This window comes from Orycteropus afer, unplaced genomic scaffold, assembly GCF_000298275.1.
Source record: "Orycteropus afer afer isolate SDZICR_OR568_19922 unplaced genomic scaffold, OryAfe1.0 scaffold00031, whole genome shotgun sequence".
Classification (NCBI taxonomy): domain Eukaryota; kingdom Metazoa; phylum Chordata; class Mammalia; order Tubulidentata; family Orycteropodidae; genus Orycteropus; species Orycteropus afer.
The window spans coordinates 7,218,127-7,240,864 of record NW_006921618.1 but is presented as its reverse complement, the minus strand read 5'-3'; the positions used below and the strand labels follow the sequence as shown (position 1 = coordinate 7,240,864).

Sequence of the window (22,738 nt, the reverse complement as noted above, 5' to 3'; positions counted from 1 at the left end):
GTTCAGAGATGGGCCATGTACTCTGCCTGAACCTTAGGCAGGCTGCAAGGGCAATTGTGATGGCAAGTGTGGGCTCCATTCAGCCCAGGCCCAACCCTGGGAAGCTGGGAGGCTCCCAGCGTCCACTGGGAGGCAGCAGCAGCTCCTGAGACATGGCAGGGCTACCCCACTGACACCTACCTGCTCTCCCTTAGATTGTGGGCTCTCGGCTACGGATCCCTCAAGTAACACCAGCAGACTCGGGAGAGTATGTTTGTCACGTCAGTAATGGTGCCGGCTCCCAGGAGACCTCACTCATTGTCACCATCCAGGGCAGTGGTCCCTCCCATGGTGAGAGTAAAAAGGGCAGGGAGAGGCAACAGGCTTCCTGGCACCCTTCCTGGTGTGTGACTTGGATTGTGTTGTCTGTCCCCCTCTGTCCCCAGTGCCAAGTGTCTCCCCACCAATCAGGATTGAGACCTCATCCCCCACAGTGGTGGAAGGGCAGACCTTGGATCTGAACTGTGTGGTCGCTGGACAGCCCCAGGCCACCATCACGTGGTACAAACGTGGGGGCAGCCTTCCCGCCCGGCACCAGGTACAGAGTGGAGCCATGCAGTCAGTTGGAACCCCTGCCTCCTGGGATGGGCAGTATAGGCAGCCCCCTGGGCAGAGAAGCTGAAACATTAGCTGGGAATTCTGGGAAAATCATTCCTCCTGTCCTGGGAAGACAGAAGGTTGCCCTGGGTCTGATGAGGGAGGCCTGGGAGGAGACAAGTCGGTGGGCCTGTGGCCTCTTGACACCACCTTCCTGCCAGGCCCATGGTTCCCGCCTACGGCTACACCATATGTCCATGGCTGACTCAGGCGAGTACGTGTGCCGGGCCAACAACAACATCGATGCCCAGGAGGCCTCCATCGTGATCTCGGTTTCCCCCAGCACTGGCAGCCCCCCTGGTGAGTCTGATGAGGGCCCAGAAATGAGGCAGGGAGACAAGGTACCAGTGTCCTGGGGGCAGAAGAAGCTCTGGAGTCAGAATCCTCAGATCCAGTGGTGGTCCAGGCAGAGGTTCTGAGAAAGATGCAGATTCAGTACCTGGCTGCACCACTGAGGGGCTTGAGTAAGCTCCTCTCCTCTCAGAGATCACAGTAATCCCAACCTCACAGAGCTACACTGTCCAATATGGTGGCCACGAGCCACATGTGGCAAGTCAAATTCAAATGAAATTAAACTAGAAATCCAGTTCTTCCTATTTCAAGGGCTCCGTACCATACCTGGTGCATGGCCACTGTATTGGACAGTGCAGATGAAGGGCATTTCCATCATTGTAGAAAGCTCTCCTGGACAGCACTGCTTAGGAATTTTGTGAGGATTGAATGAGTTAATAAGGAGCCTGGTTGGCACAATGGTTAAGCAGTCAGCTCAGCTGCTCACTGAAGGGTTTACTGTTTGAACGCACCCAGCATCTTCTCAGGAGAAAGACCTGGTGATCTACTCCCATAAAGGTCACATGCAACCTAGAGAATTTTATAGGGGTACTTCTGCTCTGTCACATGGGTGACTGTGAGTCAGAACCAACTCCACGGCACAAAGCAATGCCACGTGTGATTAGAACAGTGCCTGGCACACTGTGTGTATAAGTGCTTAGCAAACACTTACTGTTGTTATTGGAATACAAGCAGTTAGCACGCTCAGTTACTGACCCAATAATTGGAAGTTTGAATCTATCCAGAAGCACCTGAGAAGAAAGTCCTGGTGGTCAACATCCAAAAAACCAGCCATTGAAAACCTTTCATGAAATTCTCCAGAATCTAGGCTTTCTGGAGCCATTGGGGCTGAATGGACTCTGAAATTATTGCCCTGAGATAATATTTAAACCTTAAAGCAAAAATGGCCTATTCTGGTCACCTAGTGCCACCCTGACAGGAATATACCACAAATGGGATGGCTGTAACAAACGGGAGTTTATTCTTACAGTATGGAGGCTTTAAGTCCAAGTTCAAAGTGCCAGGCTCTAGGGGCTGAGTAAAAGCCCCTCAAGGGGTCCAGCTCTGCCTCCTGCTACCGGCCCACTGGAGCTAGAGGCGTTTCTTCACTCAGACAGCTGCTGGCTGCTGAGGCTGAGAAGCCCCAAGGTTGACAAGTAAAAAGGCACAGTCCTGATGTTACCAAACCACATGGCAGGCCATTAAGTATTGTAAGTGCCAAGGTCAGCAGAGCATAGCAGGCCATTGGCATGGCTACGTGCAGGGTCCAAACGTGCCATAGGCTAGAGAACATTCTCAAAGCTTCTCCTTATATAGGATATATATATAGGAAGCAGACCACATCCCAAAGACAGCTATTCAGATGCTTATGATAGATCCCACCATGGAGTTGATAGCCTGTCTCATCGTGGGGAATAACTACCATCAGCTGCCCAGCCATTCAACCAGGCGCAGCCAAGTTGACACACAAACAGAACTACCACCTGGCCCCTGAAGTCTTCTTTAAACAAAACAATGGTTTAGTTTAAATCAGTAAAGAATGTTTGCCTTGAGCACTGTGCTCTTTAAAAATCTCTCTCTATGGAATCAAATTGACAATAGCAACTCAAAAGATTACAGAGGAAGCTTAGGGGGCAGTGAGGTTAATAGAGGAGAAGTAGTTTAGAAAAGAAGGGTGAGAATAGTTGTACAACTTGAAGAATGGAATCAGTGTTACTGAACTATACATGTGAAAATGGTTGAATTGGTGTAGGTTCCACTGTGTATATTCTCGACAGCAACAAGTAAAGGAAAATAAATTACAAAGAGGACTCTGTGGAGCACAGTTCTACTGTGACACACATAGGGTCACCATGAGTTGAAAGCAACTGGACAAAAACTAGTTTTTGGCTTGTTTTTATTGTTATTAGCCAGGGGGTAGGGGTTTCTAAGGCTGGGAATCCCACCATCCTACTTGTTCCCAAATCTGACTGCCCAAAGCCCTGAGCTTCTGCTTCTGTGCCCCCAGCCCCTGGTGGTACCCAGCCCATCAGAATTGAATCATCCTCTTCACATGTGGCCGAGGGGCAGACGCTGGATCTGAACTGTGTGGTCCCTGGGCAGGCCCACGCCCAGGTCACATGGCACAAGCGTGATGGCAGCCTCCCCGCTCACCATCAGGTACGTGGGGCGATTAGCAGAGGACTGCTATGTGTGAGGACTCTGGCTCAGGGCCTCATCCTCCAACCTCTGCCCAGGAAGGAGGCCAGGGAGCCCCTTGGGGTATAGTGCCCCCTGGGTCAGAGGTTAGACCCCAGCCCAGGCCCTCAGGCATTCCAGAATCTTACTCTTCTCCTCTGTGTCCCCGTCCTGCCCTTGCTCAGATCCATGGCTCATGGCTGCGACTGCACCAGGTGTCCCCGGCTGACTCCGGCGAGTACATCTGCCGCGTGGTGGGCAGTTCTGGCCCACTGGAGGCCTCAGTCCTGGTCTCCATTGAGGCCCCTGGCTCTAGTGTTGTTCACGTCCCTGGTGAGAGTCCTTGCAGTGGGACTGGGAGGCAAGAGGAGGGAGAGAAGGCAGAGGGCAGAGGTTGGGGAAGGCAAATGTTTTTTGGCACCTGGTGACAAATGGACCTCTGCCTCCTGCTTACCCCGATGATCAGCCTGGTCAGGTCAGCTGGGAAGACCCAGGACCATAAGCCAGGCCTTGGCCTGTGGGCAATGCCTGCTCCTCCCTGGAAGCGTGGACTTTGGAGTCTAGTTATAGGCTTGAGTCCAGTTGTCCACATTGAGATGTTGCACAAGCAACTGCCCCTCTCTGTGCTTCACTTTCCTCATCTGTGAAATGGGGATGGTTGAGCCCTGTAATGATGAAATGAGTTTTCCAAAGCCTGGAACTGTGCATCAAGGGACATGCAAGGGTGATTTTAGATGTGTGATAAGCATCTTTTATTTTAATAGTGGTTTATTAGGAAAGATGACGCAGGAGTGAGCAACGTTTCATTCTGTTACACATAAGGTCACCATGAGTCAAAGCTGAGCTGATGGCAGCTAACAAAAACAACAACATATTAGGAAAAGACACAGCAACACGTCAAGCCTGTTGTGATTTCGTGAAAATCATTGCTCGTTGTGGCATTTAGTGTTTAAGGTTTCTTAAATAATGAATCCATTGAAAGGGAAATATAAAGTAATTAATAACACAGGGAGCACATGGCCATAGGAAAAGTCACAATAGGGCATGAATTGCTAAGTGACAAGTGTGATAAGCACTGTCACTCTCATTATCACATAGGCCTTGTCTGGGTGTTCGACACTGTTACATCATACATATTAGTTTATTTCATCCTCTCGGCAACTTTTTGCGGTAGGTATGATTGTTCTCCATTTTACAGTTAGAAAAAATGAGACACAGAGAGGTTAAATAACTTCCCAAAAGTCACACAACTCATAAATAGCAGAGCTAGGATTTGAACCCGGGTAGTCTGGCCCCATAGTCTGTGCTCTTAGCCACATGCTATTCAAGCTTGGAAAACATTAGAAGTCTGTGTGGAGGTGCCTGGCAAGGAGGTCAGTGGTGCTGGAGCTCAGGAAGGGGAGATGATGGGGCCATTGCTCAGCTACGCCGGATCTCCTTGGAGGCACAGGAAGGGAAAGCAGAGAACCAGGACTATCTCCCCAGAAGGTCTCTGATCTAAACATCTGGGCACCCAGGGGAGGGACTGAAGGCATGGGGTGGGAGTCCCAGCTTCCTGACCTTTCCCTCTGCCCTAGTCCCTGGTGGAGCCCCACCTATACGCATCGAGACCTCCTCCTCTCGAGTGGCTGAAGGGCAGACACTGGATCTGAACTGTGTGGTGCCTGGACAGGCCCATGCCCAGGTCACGTGGCACAAGCGCGGGGGCAGCCTCCCTGCCCGGCACCAGGTATGAGGCTAGATAAAGCAAGACATGAACCCCTACCCAGGCAGTCTGCCTGAATGCATGCAGCGCAGAATGGAAGGTGGCCCTAGTGACTAGGGCTTGGGGAGAATCAGGGCATGAGTAGGAGATCAAGAGCAGGCAGGACGTAGCAGGGCCACCACTGATCCCACAGCACCTTGGTGCAAACCACAAAAAGACACCTATTATTCAGGGTACTTGACTTCCTCCTAACAGAAACATTTCTATAATAAACTTATGTTCTACGCTGTCTGTGGCGTCAAAAGGGAATGGCTTGGAAGGATGGAACCTACCTAACTGTACATGACAGTCCCAGGATGCTGGTACCAGAGGGCTTGGGCATCTGATGGCCTTGGCTGGCCTCCCAACTGATCCCTCTCCACTCTCACCCCCACCCTGGTCAGGTCCATGGCTCTCTGCTAAGGCTGAACCAGGTGTCCCCGGCCGATTCTGGCGAGTACTCATGCCAAGTGACTGGCAGCTCAGGCACCCTAGAGGCCTCCGTCCTGGTCACAGTTGAGGCCTCCAGCCCAGGCCCTATTCCTGGTGAGTGACAAGGAGCAGTGGGCAATGCTGGGACCCAGGCCTGGGGGCCCTTCCTGTCCTTGCTTCTCCCCTTTTTCCCTGCAGGATTCTGGTTTTCTGGCTCTCTCTCTCTCAGCATGACCATGCTGTCCAGCAGCCCCTACCCCACCCCCAGCCAGCAGGAGCTTCAGAACCCAGACAGCATCTTGGCCCCCAGAGAAGGGGATCCTTTGTAGAATCAGCCACTCTAGCCACTCTGAAGCTACCACACTTCCCTGGCGCCTGTTGGCATTTAGTGCCACCTACCCCCTTGGGTCCCTCCTGCCCACCCCCAGGAGCCTTGCCTCTCTCACCCACCCCTGTGCCCACAGCCCCAGGACTGGCCCAGCCCATCTACATTGAAGCCTCATCCTCACACGTGGCTGAAGGGCAGACACTGGATCTGAACTGTGTGGTGCCTGGACAGGCCCATGCCCAGGTCACATGGCACAAACGTGGGGGCAGCCTGCCTGCCCAGCACCAGGTACAGGGACTAGGATGGGATGGTTTCAGGACAGGCAAGATTTGACCTGCAGTTAACCTTCTATACCCCGAACCTAATGCAACCCCAGCCTGCTTGGGGACCACAAGGGGGTACAATGCTTTTAGGGTAAGAATTGACCGGCCTAGAAATTGAGAGACCTAGGTTTTGTCCTAGCTCTACTGCTAGATCACTTCCTGGCCCTCAGTCCTCCTCTGTAGAATAGATGAGTTGGATTTCTAGGAGTCTGGGAATAAAGCTTCCTCTATCAGCATCAGCTAGAGCCCTGAGCTCCTGAGCCCATGGCAGATGTGGGTACTAGCATAGCCAGGCTTGGGGACTGGCCCTGGCCCAGTGCTTGGCTTGATGGCTGCCCCTTCACACTCCAACAGACCCACAACTCCAGGCTGCGGATCCACCATGTCTCCCCTGCCGATTCTGGCGAGTACGTGTGCCGTGTGGTTGGCAGCTCAGGTCCTGAGCAGGAGGCCTCCTTCATGGTCACGGTCTTACCCAGTGCTGGATCCTCCTACCGTGAGTGTGGTGGATGCATGGGGGACCAGGAGGAGAGGACCTTGGAGCCCAGGCAGGGCCTCCACTGGTCAAGTCACCCCACCTTTGCTGAGCCCAGCCCTCTGGCCCCTCATCTCCAGGCCTCAGGAGCCCTGTCATCTCCATCAACCCGCCCAGCAGAACTGTGCAGCAGGGCCAGGATGCCAGCTTCAAGTGCCTCATCCACGATGGGGCAGTCCCCATCAGCCTCGAGTGGAAGACTCGGAACCAAGAACTAGAGGGTAAGCTGGGTATGGGGTAGAGGAGAGGACTGGAAGCAGGTGTAAGGGTACAATGCATGCAGGGGACAGAAGACTAGCGTGACACCAGATTCATTGTGTAACCCTGGGTTAGGCCTTCCCCTCTCTGGGCCTCAGTGATCCCAGTGGAGGGGCTGGACCCAGGAGTCTCCAAGGATGCTCTCATCTGCAACCATCTGTGACTGTGTGAGCTGGTCACATCCAGGCTGCAAGGGTTGGGGGCATGGTGTGGAGGTGCTGGCAGTCCCCAGGCATTAGAAGGGAGGAATAGCAGCCCAAGGCCTGGTCAGCCCTTACTGACAATATCCTCCTCCCATGCCAACCCCGCAGACAATGTCCAAATCAGCCCCAATGGCTCCATCATCACCATCGTGGGTGCCCGGCCCAGCAACCATGGTGCCTACCGCTGTGTTGCCTCCAATGCCTACGGCGTGGCCCAGAGTGTTGTGAACCTCAGTGTGCATGGTGAGGGGCATCACCCCCGTGGGATCCAGGCTGAGATACTAAGCTCAGACCGCCAGGTTTAAATCCTAACTGTGCCACTCACTCCCCCACAACCTACAACCTCCCTCTCTGAGCCTCAGTTTCCACATCAGTGCAATGGAGAGACTGGTGCTAGCCTGGCAGTTACTGTGATGGGGTCTGTGTCAGTGTGTGTGACCAGTGGGACCCTGTCTATGTGTCAGTGGTTGTTGTTCTTCTGGGTAGGGCCCCCATCAGTGTCCGTGCTCCCGGAGGGCCCCGTGCGGGTGAAAGTCGGAAAGTCTGTCACTCTGGAGTGTGTCACTGCGGGGGAGCCCCGTCCCGCAGCTCGTTGGACCCGCATTGGCACCCCCCACAAGTTGGAGCAGCAGATATATGGGCTTGTGGACAGCCACACAGTGCTGCAGGTGAGGCAAGGCTTCCCTGCTGACAGAGGCCAGGGCCTTTCCTCTCTGGGTCTGAGGCCAGGTCCAGGGCCTGGCTAGGAGCAGGTGCTCAGAGGAGAGTGATGGATGGGCAGGTTGGTGATGAATGGATGGAGGGAGAAAGGGAGTGAAGTGATAAGTGGATGGATAGGTAGAGTGGAGGATGGCGATAAGAAAGAAGGTAAGTGGAAGAAGGGAAAAATGAATGGTAGAAAGATAAATGGGAAGATGGATGCATGGATGGATAGATGGATAAGTGTTTGGGTGGGTGAGTAGATGGATGGGTGGGTTAGGGGATGGATGGATGGGTAGTTAGTAGGCAGGTGGATGAGTGGGTGGATGAGTGGATAAGGAGCTGGATGGGTGGCACTGATGGATGTCATAATCAAGCAGGATGAGCCCCTAGACAACCAGTCAGGTGGGAGAGCTAAAAACCAAGGGAAGGCAGAGGGAAGAGATACAGCTGAGTGGGAAGTGATGCCAAGGTCTTCTCAGTACACATACAACCAACCTCCTTGCTTTCTTTCAGATTTCATCAGCTAAACCATCTGATGCAGGCACCTATGTGTGCTTAGCTCAAAATGCCCTGGGCACAGCCCAGAAGCAGGTGGAGGTGATCGTGGACACTGGCACCACGATACCAGGGGCCCCGCAGGTCCAGGTGGAAGAAGTTGAGCTGACGGTGGAAGCAGGACACACAGCCACCCTGCGCTGCTCAGCCACAGGTGTGGGCAGGGGGGACCAACAGGCAGGCCAGGCAGAGCTGTGGTGCCCTGGGATGTGAGATCTGAAGATGCCAGTGGCCGTAGGGAGGGGGCTTCGCTGCTGACATCTTCAGTGATGGTGGAGGTGCTTAGTGCTGCCCGTGGAGGAACAGGATCACCTAGGACCCTTTGCTACTATCTCCACTTGTATTGGGTCCCTGGGGCCTCAGTGACCTCTACCATCTTCCACTACACAGGCAGCCCTACCCCCACCATCCATTGGTCCAAGCTGCGCTCCCCCTTGCCCTGGCAGCACCGGCTGGAAGGCAACACTCTGATCATCCCCCGAGTAGCCCAGCAGGACTCGGGCCAGTACATCTGTAATGCCACTAGCCCCGCTGGACACGCAGAGGCCACCATCGCCCTGCACGTGGAAAGTAAGACTCTTGTTCCACCCATTAGGCTCCACTCTCTGGCCTGCATGGAGGCCTGAGCCCTACCAGGCTGCACCCAACCTAGACAGAACTCCAGGCCCAGAGCCTACCCTTGCCTGAAATCCAGAACACCTCCTGGGACCTCTGCTTTCATTATCCCAGTCTTCTGGGCTCCCTGGACCTTTGCCAGGTCACCTGGATCCAACCTCTGTACCTGCCCTACCCTGACCTTCTTGCCCCCCCCAGGCCCACCGTATGCCACCACAATACCAGAGCACGCTTTGGTGCAGGCAGGAGAAACAGTACAGCTGCAGTGCCTAGCCCACGGGACACCCCCACTCACCTTCCAGTGGAGCCGAGTGGGTGGCAGCCTACCCAGGAGGGCGACCGCCAGGAACGAGCTGCTATACTTTGAGACCACGGCCCCTGAGGACTCAGGTCGCTACCGCTGCCAGGTCACCAACAGGGTGGGCTTAGCAGAGGCCTTTGCCCAGCTAACGGTCGAAGGTGAGTACTCTAGCCTCAGGGTGGCAGAAGGGATCAGCTTCCCTGTAGGACCATCACTGAGCCCTTCACTTATTCAGCCACAGGCACTGGGGGACCTGCACTGACGTGTGAAGGCCTCTGTCTGTTGTGTTATTGTTGTTAGGTGCCGTCCAATAGGTTCTGACTCATAGTCACCCCATGTACAATAGAATGTAACATTGCCCAGTCCTGTGTCATCCTCACAATCTCTGCAATTTTTTGAGCCTATCATCACAGTCACTGTGTCTTCTCCTTTTTCACTGACCCTCCACTTTACCAAGCATGGTATCCTTCTCCAGGGAATGGTCCTTTCTGATAACATGACCAAAGTAGATGAGATAAAGTCTGGCCATTCTCACCTCTAAGGAGCATTCCAGCTGTACCTTTTCCAGGACAAATTTGTTCATTCTTCTGGCAGTCCGTGATATTTTCAGTATTCTTCACTAACACCACAATTCAAAGGCATCAACTCTTCTCCAATCTTCCTTATTCATTGTTCAGCTTTCACATGCATATGTGGTAATTGAAAATACCATGACTTGGGTTTGGTGCACCTTAGTCTTCAAAGTGACATCTTTGCTCTTTAACAAAGCAGATCTTTGCAGCAGATTTGCCTAATGCAATACTTCATTTTGATTTCTTGACTGCTACTTCCATGGATGTTGCTTGTGGATCCAAGCAAAATGAAATATTGACAACTTCAGTCTTTTTTGCATTTATCATGATGTTGCTTATTGGTCCAGTTGTGAGGATCTCTTGTTTTCTTTATGGTGAGGTGTTATCCATACTAAATGCTGTAGTTTTTGATCTTCATCAATAAGTGCTTCCAGCCCTGTTCACTTTCAGCAAGCAAGGTTGTGTTATCTGCATATCGCAGGTTGTTGATGAGTCTTCCTCCAATCCTGATGCTATGTTCTTCTTCATGTAGTCCAGCTTCTCAGACTATTTGCTCAGCACACAGATTGAATAAGTGTGGTGAAAGAATACAACCCTGATGCACACCCCTCCTGATTTTAAACCATACAGTATCCCCTTGTTCTGTTTGAAAGACTGCCTCTTGTGATGAGCACAATCAAGTGTTCTGGAATTCCCATCTTTCACAATATTATCCATAATTTGTTATGACCCACACAGTCAAATGCCTTTGCATAGTCAATAAAATACAGATAAATATCTTCCATGGTATTCTCTGCTTTCAGCCAAGAGCCCTCTGACATCAGCAGTGATCTCCCTCATTCCACATACTCTTCTGAATCCAACTTGAATTTCTGGCAGTTCTCTGTCAATGTAATACTGCAACCTTTATTTTATTTTATTTTTTTTTCTCATTATATTCAGCAAAACTTTACTTGCAAGTGATGTTAATGATATTATTTGATAATTTCTGCATTTTTTTGGATCACCTTTCTTTGGAATAGGCACAAACATGGATCCCTTCCAGTCAGTTGGCCAGGTAGCTGCCTTCCAAATTTCTTGGCATAGATGTGTGAGCACTTGCAGCATTGCATCTGTTTGTTGAAAAAATCTCAGTCTACTTCTGCGAAGATTTACCACTTTGGAAACCCAGTGGGGGTTGCTATGAGTCAAAATCGACTTGATAGAAGAGGGTTTGGGTTTTATCTCACCTACCATACATAGGATGCTCAGGGAGGGCCTGGACCCAGTCAGCTCAGCAGCCCAGGCCTATCTGCCATAGGATCTAGGACAGGCTGGGCTGATGCTTGATGGTGACCATGGTAAATGTGACAGGTACTGCCCAACCTGACATGCCTAGGGCTTCAGTGGATCTCCAAAGGACCCAGCATTTCTGTGGCCTCCCATGTCAGTGCTACAAAGCCAAACAAGGGCTGTTGGGCCCAGGATTAGAGCAGAAAAACATGTGGCCCAGTGGTGAAGAGCCTGGGCTCCAGAGTCAGACACGCCTGGGTCCAAAGCACAGCTTGATCACTTGCAAGCTGTGTGACCTTGACTAAGATATTTAACATCTTTGGGTCTCAATTTCATCTTCTGTAAGATGGAAAGAGTAGTGCCTACCATGCATGCCAAGTTAAAATGATGTGCATGTATAAAGCCCATGGCATATAGTAGGTACTTAGTTATTGCTGACAGTGTATGTTTGCACCCACCTTCCTGTCCACCCCTACACGTGTAGGTGTTGTCACTGTGGTCAAGTTCCGGGAACTGGAATAATCTTTGCTGTCCTCCCTTCAAATGTCTGAGGCTTTCCAAGACTGACCCCTCCCAGTCTGTCTTGGGCTGCCCTCCCCTCCCAAAGGCCAGGGGCTTGCAGAAGCACAGAGCCCAGCCCTTTACCAGCTCTTAGGCATCTTAGATGTGAACGACTGACAGCCTGAGCAAGTGAATGAGTGAATCTGCCAATGAAAGGCCCTATTCCTGGTTAGAGGGGTGACCAGAAGAATATCCCTTAGGTGTGGGGACAGGGGTTTCCTGGGTCCCTAGTGGACATCAGGGACAAAATGTGCACACACATATACTCAGAGCCTTGTCTCTGTCCCTGCAGGGTCTATACCTTCCACCTCCGTCCCAGCAGGATCATTGCCCACTGTGCAGGTGACGCCACAGCTAGAGACCAAGAGCATTGGGTCCAGCGTGGAGTTCCACTGTGCTGTGCCCAGCGATAGGGGCACCCAGCTCCGTTGGTTCAAAGAAGGGGGCCAGCTGCCCTCTGGTCACAGCGTGCAGGATGGGGTACTACGGTGAGTGGGGGTAGGGGCAGGACTGGGCTTGCGCACCACAGCCCAGGTCACACAGTAGACTAAGCTAAAATAGCTGGCCTGTGAAACTTGGCATGGAGCAGTGTCCTTGGGCAAGTCATTTCCCCTCTCTAAGCTTTGGTTTTCTCAGCTGTATAGTGGGTTATAGGAGATTAAAATGAAATGATCTGAAACATTTAGCACTATAAACAGAAACCCATGTTCATGTTATTATTAATGGAAAAAGAACAGGTTCTGGGCCCAGATATATACAGATGACCTCAGGTGTCAGCTCTGCTACTTGATAACTGTGATCTTGAGCCCTGGACCACAAGGCCTTTGTCTGTAAAATGTGTGTAGTAATACACCATGTCTACAGTACAACCTGTGAAAGCCAAAATTTGTGTTTTAAGGAAACCCATCAAAGAAGGAAAACTCAAATATTTCCCACTAAATGAGTACTAGATGCTCTGGTGGCACTGTGGTTAAAGCATTCATTCAGCTGCTAACCAAGAGGTCAGCAGTTCAAATCTACCAGCTGCTCTGTGGGAGAAAGATGAGGCAGTCTGCTTCCCTAAAGATTTACAGCATTAGAAACTATGGGGCAGTTCTACTCTATTCTATCGGGTCACTATGAGTTAGAATTGACTCTATGACATTGGCTTAAATGAGTGATAGAAAAGTGGTAAGAATGCACCCTATCAAAGGCAGAAAATTTTCAAGGCCTGGAAACACAAGGCAGTCCCATCAAGTTCTGGCTCTCACTGTAAGTGTCACTGTACTTACCTATCTTATGTGGTTACTGGGAGTCTAGACAGGCACACTTGATCTGAGGCAGCTTGGAACTCTCATGCAATTACAAACCAGTCTCTTCAACTGCCTTTATTCCATGGTGCCTTACTGTTTTTTCTTTACAGAATCCAGAACTTGGACCAGAGCTGCCAAGGGACATATGTGTGCCAGGCCCATGGACCATGGGGACAGGCACAAGCCAGTGCCCAGCTTGTTGTACAAGGTAGGAGGATGATTTCAGGCCTTCACTGAGAGCAGGAGACAGATGTGAGAAGAACAAGGGGTGCAGATGTGAGAAGGGGTGCAGGACTCAGATGATGTTCCCCAGGAAGCCCCTTAATTGCATAAGAATAAAGAGTATCATTTCATCATATCACTCTCATGTCTAGCATAGAGTAGAGTTTTGATAAATTTATTGCAAGAGGAAGAAGAGCACTGACTGGCATGACTGGGGGGTGATCAGGCAAACGAATGAATTAGTGCATGAAAGCATGAGGAGATGATTAAACCAAAAGAGCAAAAAACTGAGTATGTTGATGAGTGAATACATGAAAAAAGGAATGAAGAAATGAATGCCTAGGGTTCCGGTGACACCTTTTGCAGGCAGTCGGCAGCTTTCCTCGAGCCAGGCCTGACACATGCTGACCTCACCTATCCTCTTCCTCCCTCCTCCCCCAGCCCTGCCCTCAGTGCTCATCAACATCCGGACCTCTGTACAGACCGTGGTGGTTGGCCACACCGTGGAATTCGAGTGCCTGGCTCTGGGTGACCCTAAGCCCCAGGTGACCTGGAGCAAAGTCGGAGGGCGCCTGCGGCCTGGTGTTGTGCAGAGTGGAGGCGTCGTCAGGATCGCCCATGTGGAGCTGGCTGACGCAGGACAGTACCGCTGCACTGCCACCAATGCCGCCGGCACCACCCAGTCCCACGTGCTGCTGCTTGTGCAAGGTGAAGGCCAACAGGGACCCCGGTGGAGAACGGGGGGCTCAGGGGCTTCTGGTGCTGCAGTCTCCTGCCTCCCTGCTTTAGTCTTCTTTTCCAGTCTTTGGAGAGACTTTCTATTTTGTGTACAGTATTTATGGGGCAGATTTTATAATGAGTGGTGGCAGCAGGGGATGCAAGTGAGTGTTCCCCTAAGGCAGGCTGGAACTTACGGAGAAAGAACTGTACCTTGGGCCCAAACTGAGCTCAGGAAAGAGCATCTAGAGGAAGAAGGATACCCAGTCCTCATCTGGACCTGGGTGGTGCCAGCGGTTTGCAGTCAGCTTCTAACCTAAAGGTTGACAGCTCAACCCACCCAGTGGCTTAGTGGAAGGAAGGCTTGGCAATCTGATTACATCCAAGAAAACTTGTTGGAGCCATTCTACTCTGTAACAGATGGGCTTGCCATGAGTCAGAGTCCAACTTGACAGCAACAAGTTTTTTCAGTCATCACCTGCAAAGAGTGTCCACCCTGATGAGGGAAACCTACTACCCAGTCTGATGGCAGAGACATAACAGACATAAACAGTATAAAATTAGGACAGGGCAAAGAAACAAGCCTGTGTTTTCTTTGAAGGCAATTCCTTTCACCTCCAACTCTATGATTTACTCCCAATCCTACTTACCCATACTGCCCTAGAACCCCTTCTCAGGTCCACAGAAGGCTGCAAAATTTTCTACCCAGATGTGGGGCTCCCCTGATGGTGGCCCTGGGGCAGGGATGGAGACTGACCCTTAGGAAGTGTGGGCCAAGACCAGGTCCAAGTGTTAGCTCTTACCTGTTAGCTCTTACTCCCAACCCTGAGAAGTAGTAGGAGTATTGAGGTGGTCTTTGGCTGTGGAGTCTCATGGACCTGTCTCTAAGCCTGACTCTGCCTGTTTCTATCCGTACAGCTAGGAGTGAGTAGCCACTTCTTTCCACTACCCACCCCCCCAAGTCACACTTTCCCCATCTGTAAAATAGGGACATAGTGCCTCGCTCTAAAATGAACAAGATTAAACATGCAAGATTAGGCACACAAATGGTGGCTGTCACCATGTTGATGACATGTCTCCTTTGCCCCCTAGCCTTGCCCCAGATCTCAACACCCCCAGAAGTCCGTGTGCCTGCTGGCTCTGCAGCCGTGTTCCCCTGCATGGCCTCTGGCTACCCCACTCCTGACATCAGCTGGTCCAAGGTAAATACTGAGCAGGGGACTGTGGGCATATCTGAGAGACAGGGCACAGTTCTTAACCATCTCAGTGTCCCTAGGACCCAGCACAGACTAAGTGCTCAGTATCTGCTGAGTGGAGCCCTGATGGTGGCCCTGGGGCAGGGACGGAGACTGACCCTTAGGAAGTGTGGGCCAAGACCAGGTCCAAGTGTTATCTGTTTGCAGCTAGATGGCGACCTGCCACCTGACAGCCGTCTAGAGAACAACATGTTGATGCTGCCCTCAGTCCGACCTCAGGATGCAGGCACCTATGTCTGTACTGCCACCAACCGCCAGGGCAAGGTCAAAGCCTTTGCCCATCTGCAGGTGCCAGGTAAGACCTGCCCCCCTCACTGGGCCTGGGCAGCACCCTCACTCCCAGGTAGGCATCCCCTCTAACTATGCCCTCTGCTGGCAGAGCGGGTGGTGCCCTACTTCACACAGACTCCTCACTCCTTCCTGCCACTGCCCACCATCAAGGATGCCTACAGGAAGTTTGAGATCAAGATCACCTTCCGGCCTGACTCAGCTGATGGTGAGCAGGAAAGGAACTGATTTGGGGCACCTGGCCTGGGGTAGGGCTCTGTTGGGGTAGCCTGCCATCAAATTCCAAACCCTGGCAGTCCCAAGTCCTGCTTACCTCCCTCAACACTCCCTGCCCAGGAGCTCTGAGGCCTGCTGGGCCTCCCAGTCAAGACCCTCTGTTCATGCCCCCCTCTTCTCCATTCCCATACTCCTGTGGTATATCTTGAACCCCATGGTCCATCTCCCTCTGCCATTGAGTCATCCATATCCAGCCTCTTGTCACATCTTCCTACTGCCATCTCTACTCCTTCCTCCCTCTGTTTCTCCCACCTCTCACCCTCTCCTCCTCTCTCTCTCTCATCTCCTCCCATCTCTTTTGGGTCTCTGCCTTTCACTGTCCAGGCCTCCTTCTCTACTCGGGTGAGTCTGCCTCCCTCTCCTCCATCAGATAGACCTGGCTGTGTGAGTGAAGCAAGTTCACCTTTCTGGGGGCTCCCAGAAAGGCTCCTCTGTTTGGGTCACCAACCCTGAAATAGTGAGAAGGCCCTGGCTGTGGGAGGTATGCCAAAGGGTGGGGCAGGAGGTTAGAGCAGAAAGACTCAGGGAAGCACTGAGGGTTGTTCTCGAGGCTGGGGCATACAGGGACCCTTGAGCAAGACAGAAAGCCCTGACCTAGCTGTGTCTGCCCAGGGATGCTGCTGTACAATGGGCAGAAGCGGACCCCAGGGAGCCCCATGAGCCTGGCCCACAGGCAGCCCGACTTCATCTCTTTTGGCCTCGTGGGCGGAAGGCCCGAGTTCCGGTGAGACTCACATCCTCCCATTCACAGGGGAACGAGGGGCTGGGAGGGATAGGCTGAGTGGTACAAAGGAGGTCCCAGAGCAAAGAGGAAACAGGGTCTTGGCCCTTGACGATCACATGATCTGAATGAAGCAGGCACAGTATGCCAGTCAGATGGAGGAAACAACCTGAGACATGTATAAAATGGGCAAAGCACTTGGTGCTGCTGAGTGAATGCTTGTGGCTGGGACTGCTGCAGGTCCAGAGTCATTCATTCATTCAAGAGCTCTTTGCTGATCACCTACTGTGTGCCAGGCAGAAATCAAAAAACAGATCAAGCTCTGGCCCTTGTAGTAGGAATATTGTCTAGTAGGCAAAGACCAACCATAAACAAAGAAAGAAGAAACAAGGTGATTTCCAAAAGAGAGTAGGATTCTGAGGAACGGTGAAGCCAGGTGGTTAGAGTGGAACCAAGAGAAGGGAGATAGGAGCCCTGTGAGCTGCTCTGGAAGAGCTCCCAGGGAAAGGAAGTAGAAAGAGCAGACATGGGGGGAGAATCAGGGATGGTGTGAGCTGGGGCTGGTTGACTGGGTGGGAGAACCAGGCAGGGGCAGAGGAAATGGTGGCATCCCTCCTCTGGTCCCCTTGCCTAGGCTGGGTTCCCTCCCCACCCCTTCTTACAAACTCCATCTCCACCTTCTGCCCCACCCCCACCCCTTGGAGCAGGTTTGATGCAGGCTCTGGCATGGCCACCATTCGCCACCCTACACCACTGGCCCTGGGCCAGTTCCACACGGTGACTCTGCTACGCAGCCTCACCCAGGGCTCCCTGGTTGTGGGCAACCTGGCCCCAGTCAATGGGACCTCCCAGGTGAGACACAGACCTGTTCCCCTATTTCTAGCCCCCACTCCTGCCCAGCCTCTGCCTGCCATTCCTGACCTCCCCACCTCCCCAGGGCAAGTTCCAAGGCCTGGACCTGAATGAGGAGCTCTACCTGGGTGGCTACCCTGACTATGGTGCCATCCACAAGGCAGGGCTGAGCAGCGGCTTCATAGGTGAGTCTCTTCCCCAACTCCCACCTGGACCAACTCCAGCTGGCTGGCTGATAGAGCCATGGCAGCCCAGGAGGACACTATAAGGGTGGGCTGGGGCTGGGCTGGCTTCCCAGGATCCCCCTCATTCATCCTGTTTACCGCCCCCCCAGGCTGTGTCCGAGAGCTCCGCATCCAGGGTGAGGAGATCGTCTTCCATGACCTCAACCTCACAGCACATGGCATCTCCCACTGTCCCACCTGCCGGGACCGGCCCTGTCAGGTGATCCCGCACATGCCCCCTGACCACCCTGACCCCTGCTGTCAGCTGTGACTAGCCCCTGTGGGTAGCTGGGGAGGACAAGAGTGTTCTTGGCCTGACTTTGAGGAAACACTTTTCAGAACGGGGGCCAATGCCAGGACTCAGAGAGCAGCAGCTATGTGTGCCTCTGCCCAGCTGGCTTCACCGGGAGCCGTTGTGAGCATTCGCAGGCCCTGCACTGCCACCCAGGTAGGTGGCCACCCTATGCAATCACTGCACCCTAGGTACTTCCTCTGCCCTACTGCTGCCCTATCATAGCCACCACCACCTCCCACTACCCAGGTAATTGCCATATTATATCACTGTTACCCAAGTATTATTCCCTAAGGAGTTACCCAAGTACTCACCCCACCCCTGCCATGTACATGCTCCCCTCCATCCTGAGTACTTACTAGTCCTATTGCTGTCATTCAGGTATTCACTCTGCTCCCAACCACTGCTCCTGGGTACCTACCACCTCCCCATCTTATTACCCAGCTTCCCCAATTACCTGCTACCTAGATAGCATTACCCTGACAGTATTATCCAGAGATGGTCTTTTCACTCATTCACACATACCCCCACCCTTCAACCTCCAGCCCCACAGTTAGGCCTGCCCAGTCACCTTGGGCCCCACCCTTGCTGTAATCCATTTCTCCTTCCTTGCCCTCCAAATCCCTGGGCTGTTGTTGTTGTTGTTACGTGCTAGCGAGTCGGACCCGATTCATGGCGACCCCTCCTTGGGTTTCCGAGGCAGTATCACTATGGAAGTAGATTGCCCAACCTTCTTTCCGAGGAGTGGCTGGTGGGTTTGAACCGCCAGCCTTCTGGTTCGCAGTCAGGTGCCTTAGGCACTAAGCTACCAGAGCTCCTAAATCCCTGGGTAGTACAAATGATTAAGCACCTGACTATTAGCTGAAAGTTTGGAAGTTTGAACCTACCCAGAGGCACCTCAGAAGACAGGCCTGGGGTCTGCTTCCAAAAGGTCACAGCCTTAAAAACCCTATGGACTATAGTACTCTGCACGCATGGAGTTGCCATGAGGTACAATCGATTCCATGGCGACAAACAGCCTCCTCGCCCAGCTTCAGATGGCAGTCTTCCCAGGCTGGCGTGGCTCTAATTCAGTGCAGGCCACTGGGGTGGGATGGACTCCACCCTCTCTGGAGTCACCTCACTGTCCTTGTTGGCCCTTGTCTTTTCCCACCCTGCCCACTCCAGAGGCCTGTGGGCCCGACGCTACCTGTGTGAACCGGCCTGACGGTCGAGGCTATACATGCCGCTGCCACCTGGGCCGCTCAGGGGTGAAGTGTGAGGAAGGTGAGTGGAGCCAGGCCTGAGACCCCCCCAGAGACCCCAGTAGGGTGAGGAAACTGGGCAGGGGCACTCGGGAGCCATGATGGACCATGTTGTTGTTGTTGTGTGCCATGGAGTCCATTCCAACTAATAGAGACCCTGTAGGACAGACTAGAACCACCCCATAGGGTTTCCCAGACTGTAACCTTTATGGGATAAATTGCAAGATCTTTCTCCTGCAGAGCAGCTGGTGGGTTCATACCATCTACTTTCCCGGTTATCAGCCAGACCCTTAACTGTTACACTACCATGGTTCCTATGATGGACCATATGGATGATAACATTTTTTCAGAACCAGAGGACCTTAAAGTCACCTGACCAACCTCTGCCCAGCCTGAATCTTTTGCCTGAGGGCCCCCAAAGAGGACCCCCATCTTGTTGGAGGTCTTCCCAGGCTGGTTTGCAGTGCCAGGGAGCAGAAGGTTCTGGTGGTGCTACGACTGTTGCCTAGCTAGTCGTGAGCTGCTGGGACTGGGGAGGGGGAACAGGCAGGGGCCCAGGAGGGGTTCTGGCTTCCCTGATACCCTGGCTGAGCTGTGGCTGCTACAGGTGTGACGGTGACTACCCCCTCCATGTCGGGCACTGACTCCTACCTGGCATTGCCCGCCCTCACCAACACACACCATGAGCTACGTCTGGACATTGAGTTCAAGCCACTGACGCCTGACGGAATCTTGCTATTCAGCGGGGGAAAGAATGGGCCTGTGGAGGACTTTGTGTCCCTGGCGATGGTTGGTGGTCATCTGGAGTTCCGCTACGAGTTGGGCTCAGGTGAGCTCTGGACAGCAAATGGAGATGGGTCTGTGAATGCCAGGCTTTATGTGCCCCTTGGCTGCCATGGCCCAAGGAGGCTTGGTGGAATAAATTCACGAGCTGGACAAAGCATTCCATCACATTTCTCCTCTGTGTATGACTTTAGGCAAGTCCTCTCTGAGCCTCAGTTTCCTCATTTGGACACTAAGAGGCTGTTGGAGGCTCCCTATCCCTGTATGTGGTGGGCTGGGGCAGGAGCCTGTGCACCCAGCCCTGCCTGCTGTCCTCCCCAGGGCTGGCTATTCTGAGGAGCACCGAGCCACTAGCGCTAGGCCGCTGGCACCACGTGTCCGCAGAGCGCCTCAACAAGGACGGCAGCCTGCGGGTGAATGGGGGACACCCTGTGCTGCGCTCCTCACCAGGCAAGAGCCAGGGCCTCAATCTGCATACCCTCCTCTACCTGGGTGGCGTGGAGCCATCCGTGAAACTGCCCCGGGCCACCAACATTAGCACTCACTTCCACGGCTGCGTGGGCGAGGTGAGGACTGGCCTGCAGAGGACAAGTTGGGGAGAGTAGGGGGTGCAAACTGGGCCCCTCCTCCTGCAGCTAACCCCAGGCCCTAGGACTAGACCTGTCACCTTTCAGAGCCTCAGCGTTCTCATCTATAAAACGGGGATAATAACACCTACTTTGTATGAGAACTGACTGCACTGATGGAGGCCTGATAACCTAGTAGGCACCCAACTTATGTTCCTCCCTACTTAGCCCTAGAGAATCTCATGCTGCCACTGAAGCTCCACCCTGGGCTCCCAGCCACCCTCTGCTACACTTTCTCTGCTGGCACACCCCAGTGCCTCTGTCTCCTCTGCCCTCATTAGTCCCTCAGTGCACCTGTACCCACAGGTGTCGGTGAATGGGAAGCGGCTGGACCTCACCTACAGCTTCCTGGGCAGCAAGGGCATCGGGCAGTGCTATGACAGCTCCCCATGTGAGCGCCAGCCATGCCAAAATGGTGCCACCTGCATGCCAGCTGGCGAGTATGAATTCCAGTGCCTATGTCGAGATGGTTTCAAAGGTGGGTGAGCCTGCCCACAGCTTCAGCGGGAGGGCGGGGGGCAGTCAGCAGCAACTCCTGCCCACGCTCACCCACTTCTACCCTGTCCCACAGGAGACCTCTGCGAGCATGAGGAGAACCCCTGCCAGCTCCCTGAGCCCTGTCTGCATGGGGGTACCTGTCAGGGTACCCGCTGCCTCTGTATCCCTGGCTTTTCTGGGCCACGCTGCCAACATGGTGAGGCAATCCTAGCTTCTCCTCACCTCCCTGCTGGGCCCTGGGACTGGACCCAGTACGTGCAGGTGTCTGTGCCCACCAACTAGACTCTGCTCTTCCCCTGCAGGCTCTGGACATGGGACAGAGGAGTCCGAGTGGCATCTTGAAGGCAGTGGGGGCAATGGTACGTACTTGCTGTGGGCAGCCAGAGAAGCTGGGCAAGCTTGTCTCCTTCTCTTCCAATGACCCATACTTTCATTTCTGGGCTCCAAGCAAGACAGGGTCACGTGAGGGGCTCACTGGGCACAGGTGGGCAGAATAAAGAACATAGTCACACAGAGCAGGGTCCTACCCCATACTTACTGGCTAAGTAAACTTGAGCAGTCCTTACCTCCCTGGCCTCAGTCTCCTCTTCTGTATCCTTGCATTCAGTCAAAAAACATCCGTTATATGTCCACTCTTGCCTTGGAACCAGGAAGTTTAAGATGAATAAAACAGGATCCTTGCTCTCAAGGATTCTACAATCTGTTTTAAAGTGAAGATAATAATAAAGAATGAATGCTTATTGAGCATTTGCTATGTCCTTGGCACTGTGCAAACTGCTTTATAGACATGTGACTTCTTATTCATTACTCATACAATAGGTGAGACGGTGATATGCTAGTTACAAACATAGACCGTCTGGTTCAAATCCTAACCCTGTCACTTACTAGCTATGTGATAGTAGGCAAATCATTTAACCTCTCTGTGTCTCAGTTGCCTTGTGTATAATGTAGAGATAAGTAACATCCTTCCATGAGGCTTTGGATGAAATTCTGTGTGAGGGTAAAATGATGTAATATATTTTAAATGCCTGGAACAGTATCTGCTACAGAGTGAGCACAGAATGTTATTAATATTACATCTAATTCATAGGGTGGTACTAAGGACTCAGCTAATGAAACGATCAAGCACATAGTAGGTGCTGGATAAATGTAAGCTTTTATCCTCACCATCAGGTGGAGACTGGCAAAGTGTCCCCTGCCCACATAGCTGCCAGGCCTACAGTGGCTGGAGCTGGCCTGGAGGATGCGCAGTGAGCAGAAGGGCCAGGGACGTGGGTGCCATGCACTGTGTGGACAACAGAGCTGAAAGGTCCAGGTTGTGACCCAGGCTTTCCACTTCCTGGGAATCATATCATTCTGAGCCTATCTTCCCAGGCATCCTAACCTTTTGTGTGCCACAGGCCTAGGTGACCGACTCTTTGCTCAGGACTAGAGGATTTCTTGGAATGTGGGACTTTCAGTACTAAAACCAGGACAAATAAGGTGGTTGGTCACCCTCTGTGGACCTTGTCAACTGCACAAAATAAAATATATAGGACTTGAAAGGAAACCAGTTATACCCAAACAAGGTTACAAAATATAAATTTGCTGATTTATAATATACATACTTCTTTATAGACACATTAAATTAATAGTATGAATCTAATAGCTATCACAATTTCAAAACAGGGATAAGCATGAACAATAATTTCAACTACTTTCATGTGATAAGTAAACATGTGTAACTTCTGTTAGTGACACAGTCTCAGGTCCTACTACTGCTACTGTGGTTTGTTGGTTACATCCATAATTAAATGAACTGCTAACTTTCAGTGAGAAGTGAGTGAAAATAAGATGGACTTTTTCCCCACCCAAGTTCACTAACCAAAAAAACCAAACCCATTGCCATGGAGTTGATTCTGA

General features: G+C 52.3%; 1 protein-coding gene across 1 annotated transcript in view; it reads left to right on the top strand.

Annotated features, from left to right (window-relative positions):
• The window catches only part of HSPG2 (heparan sulfate proteoglycan 2), a 96,489-nt gene that overhangs the window by 71,809 nt on the left and 1,942 nt on the right, over positions 1–22,738 (top strand). Inside the window, exons 60-91 of the mRNA XM_007935869.1 lie at positions 195–330; positions 426–577; positions 798–936; positions 2,975–3,126; positions 3,330–3,477; positions 4,722–4,873; positions 5,293–5,434; positions 5,785–5,936; positions 6,326–6,467; positions 6,587–6,727; positions 7,076–7,210; positions 7,454–7,635; positions 8,183–8,378; positions 8,615–8,794; positions 9,038–9,302; positions 11,818–12,033; positions 12,948–13,045; positions 13,501–13,767; positions 14,869–14,978; positions 15,180–15,327; positions 15,412–15,528; positions 16,209–16,320; positions 17,025–17,169; positions 17,255–17,354; positions 17,504–17,613; positions 17,733–17,841; positions 18,853–18,951; positions 19,537–19,758; positions 20,034–20,278; positions 20,645–20,816; positions 20,910–21,032; positions 21,139–21,195. Coding sequence (XP_007934060.1) covers positions 195–330; positions 426–577; positions 798–936; positions 2,975–3,126; positions 3,330–3,477; positions 4,722–4,873; positions 5,293–5,434; positions 5,785–5,936; positions 6,326–6,467; positions 6,587–6,727; positions 7,076–7,210; positions 7,454–7,635; positions 8,183–8,378; positions 8,615–8,794; positions 9,038–9,302; positions 11,818–12,033; positions 12,948–13,045; positions 13,501–13,767; positions 14,869–14,978; positions 15,180–15,327; positions 15,412–15,528; positions 16,209–16,320; positions 17,025–17,169; positions 17,255–17,354; positions 17,504–17,613; positions 17,733–17,841; positions 18,853–18,951; positions 19,537–19,758; positions 20,034–20,278; positions 20,645–20,816; positions 20,910–21,032; positions 21,139–21,195 — 4,864 coding nt within the window. The remainder of the gene's footprint in view (positions 1–194; positions 331–425; positions 578–797; positions 937–2,974; positions 3,127–3,329; positions 3,478–4,721; positions 4,874–5,292; positions 5,435–5,784; positions 5,937–6,325; positions 6,468–6,586; positions 6,728–7,075; positions 7,211–7,453; positions 7,636–8,182; positions 8,379–8,614; positions 8,795–9,037; positions 9,303–11,817; positions 12,034–12,947; positions 13,046–13,500; positions 13,768–14,868; positions 14,979–15,179; positions 15,328–15,411; positions 15,529–16,208; positions 16,321–17,024; positions 17,170–17,254; positions 17,355–17,503; positions 17,614–17,732; positions 17,842–18,852; positions 18,952–19,536; positions 19,759–20,033; positions 20,279–20,644; positions 20,817–20,909; positions 21,033–21,138; positions 21,196–22,738) is intronic.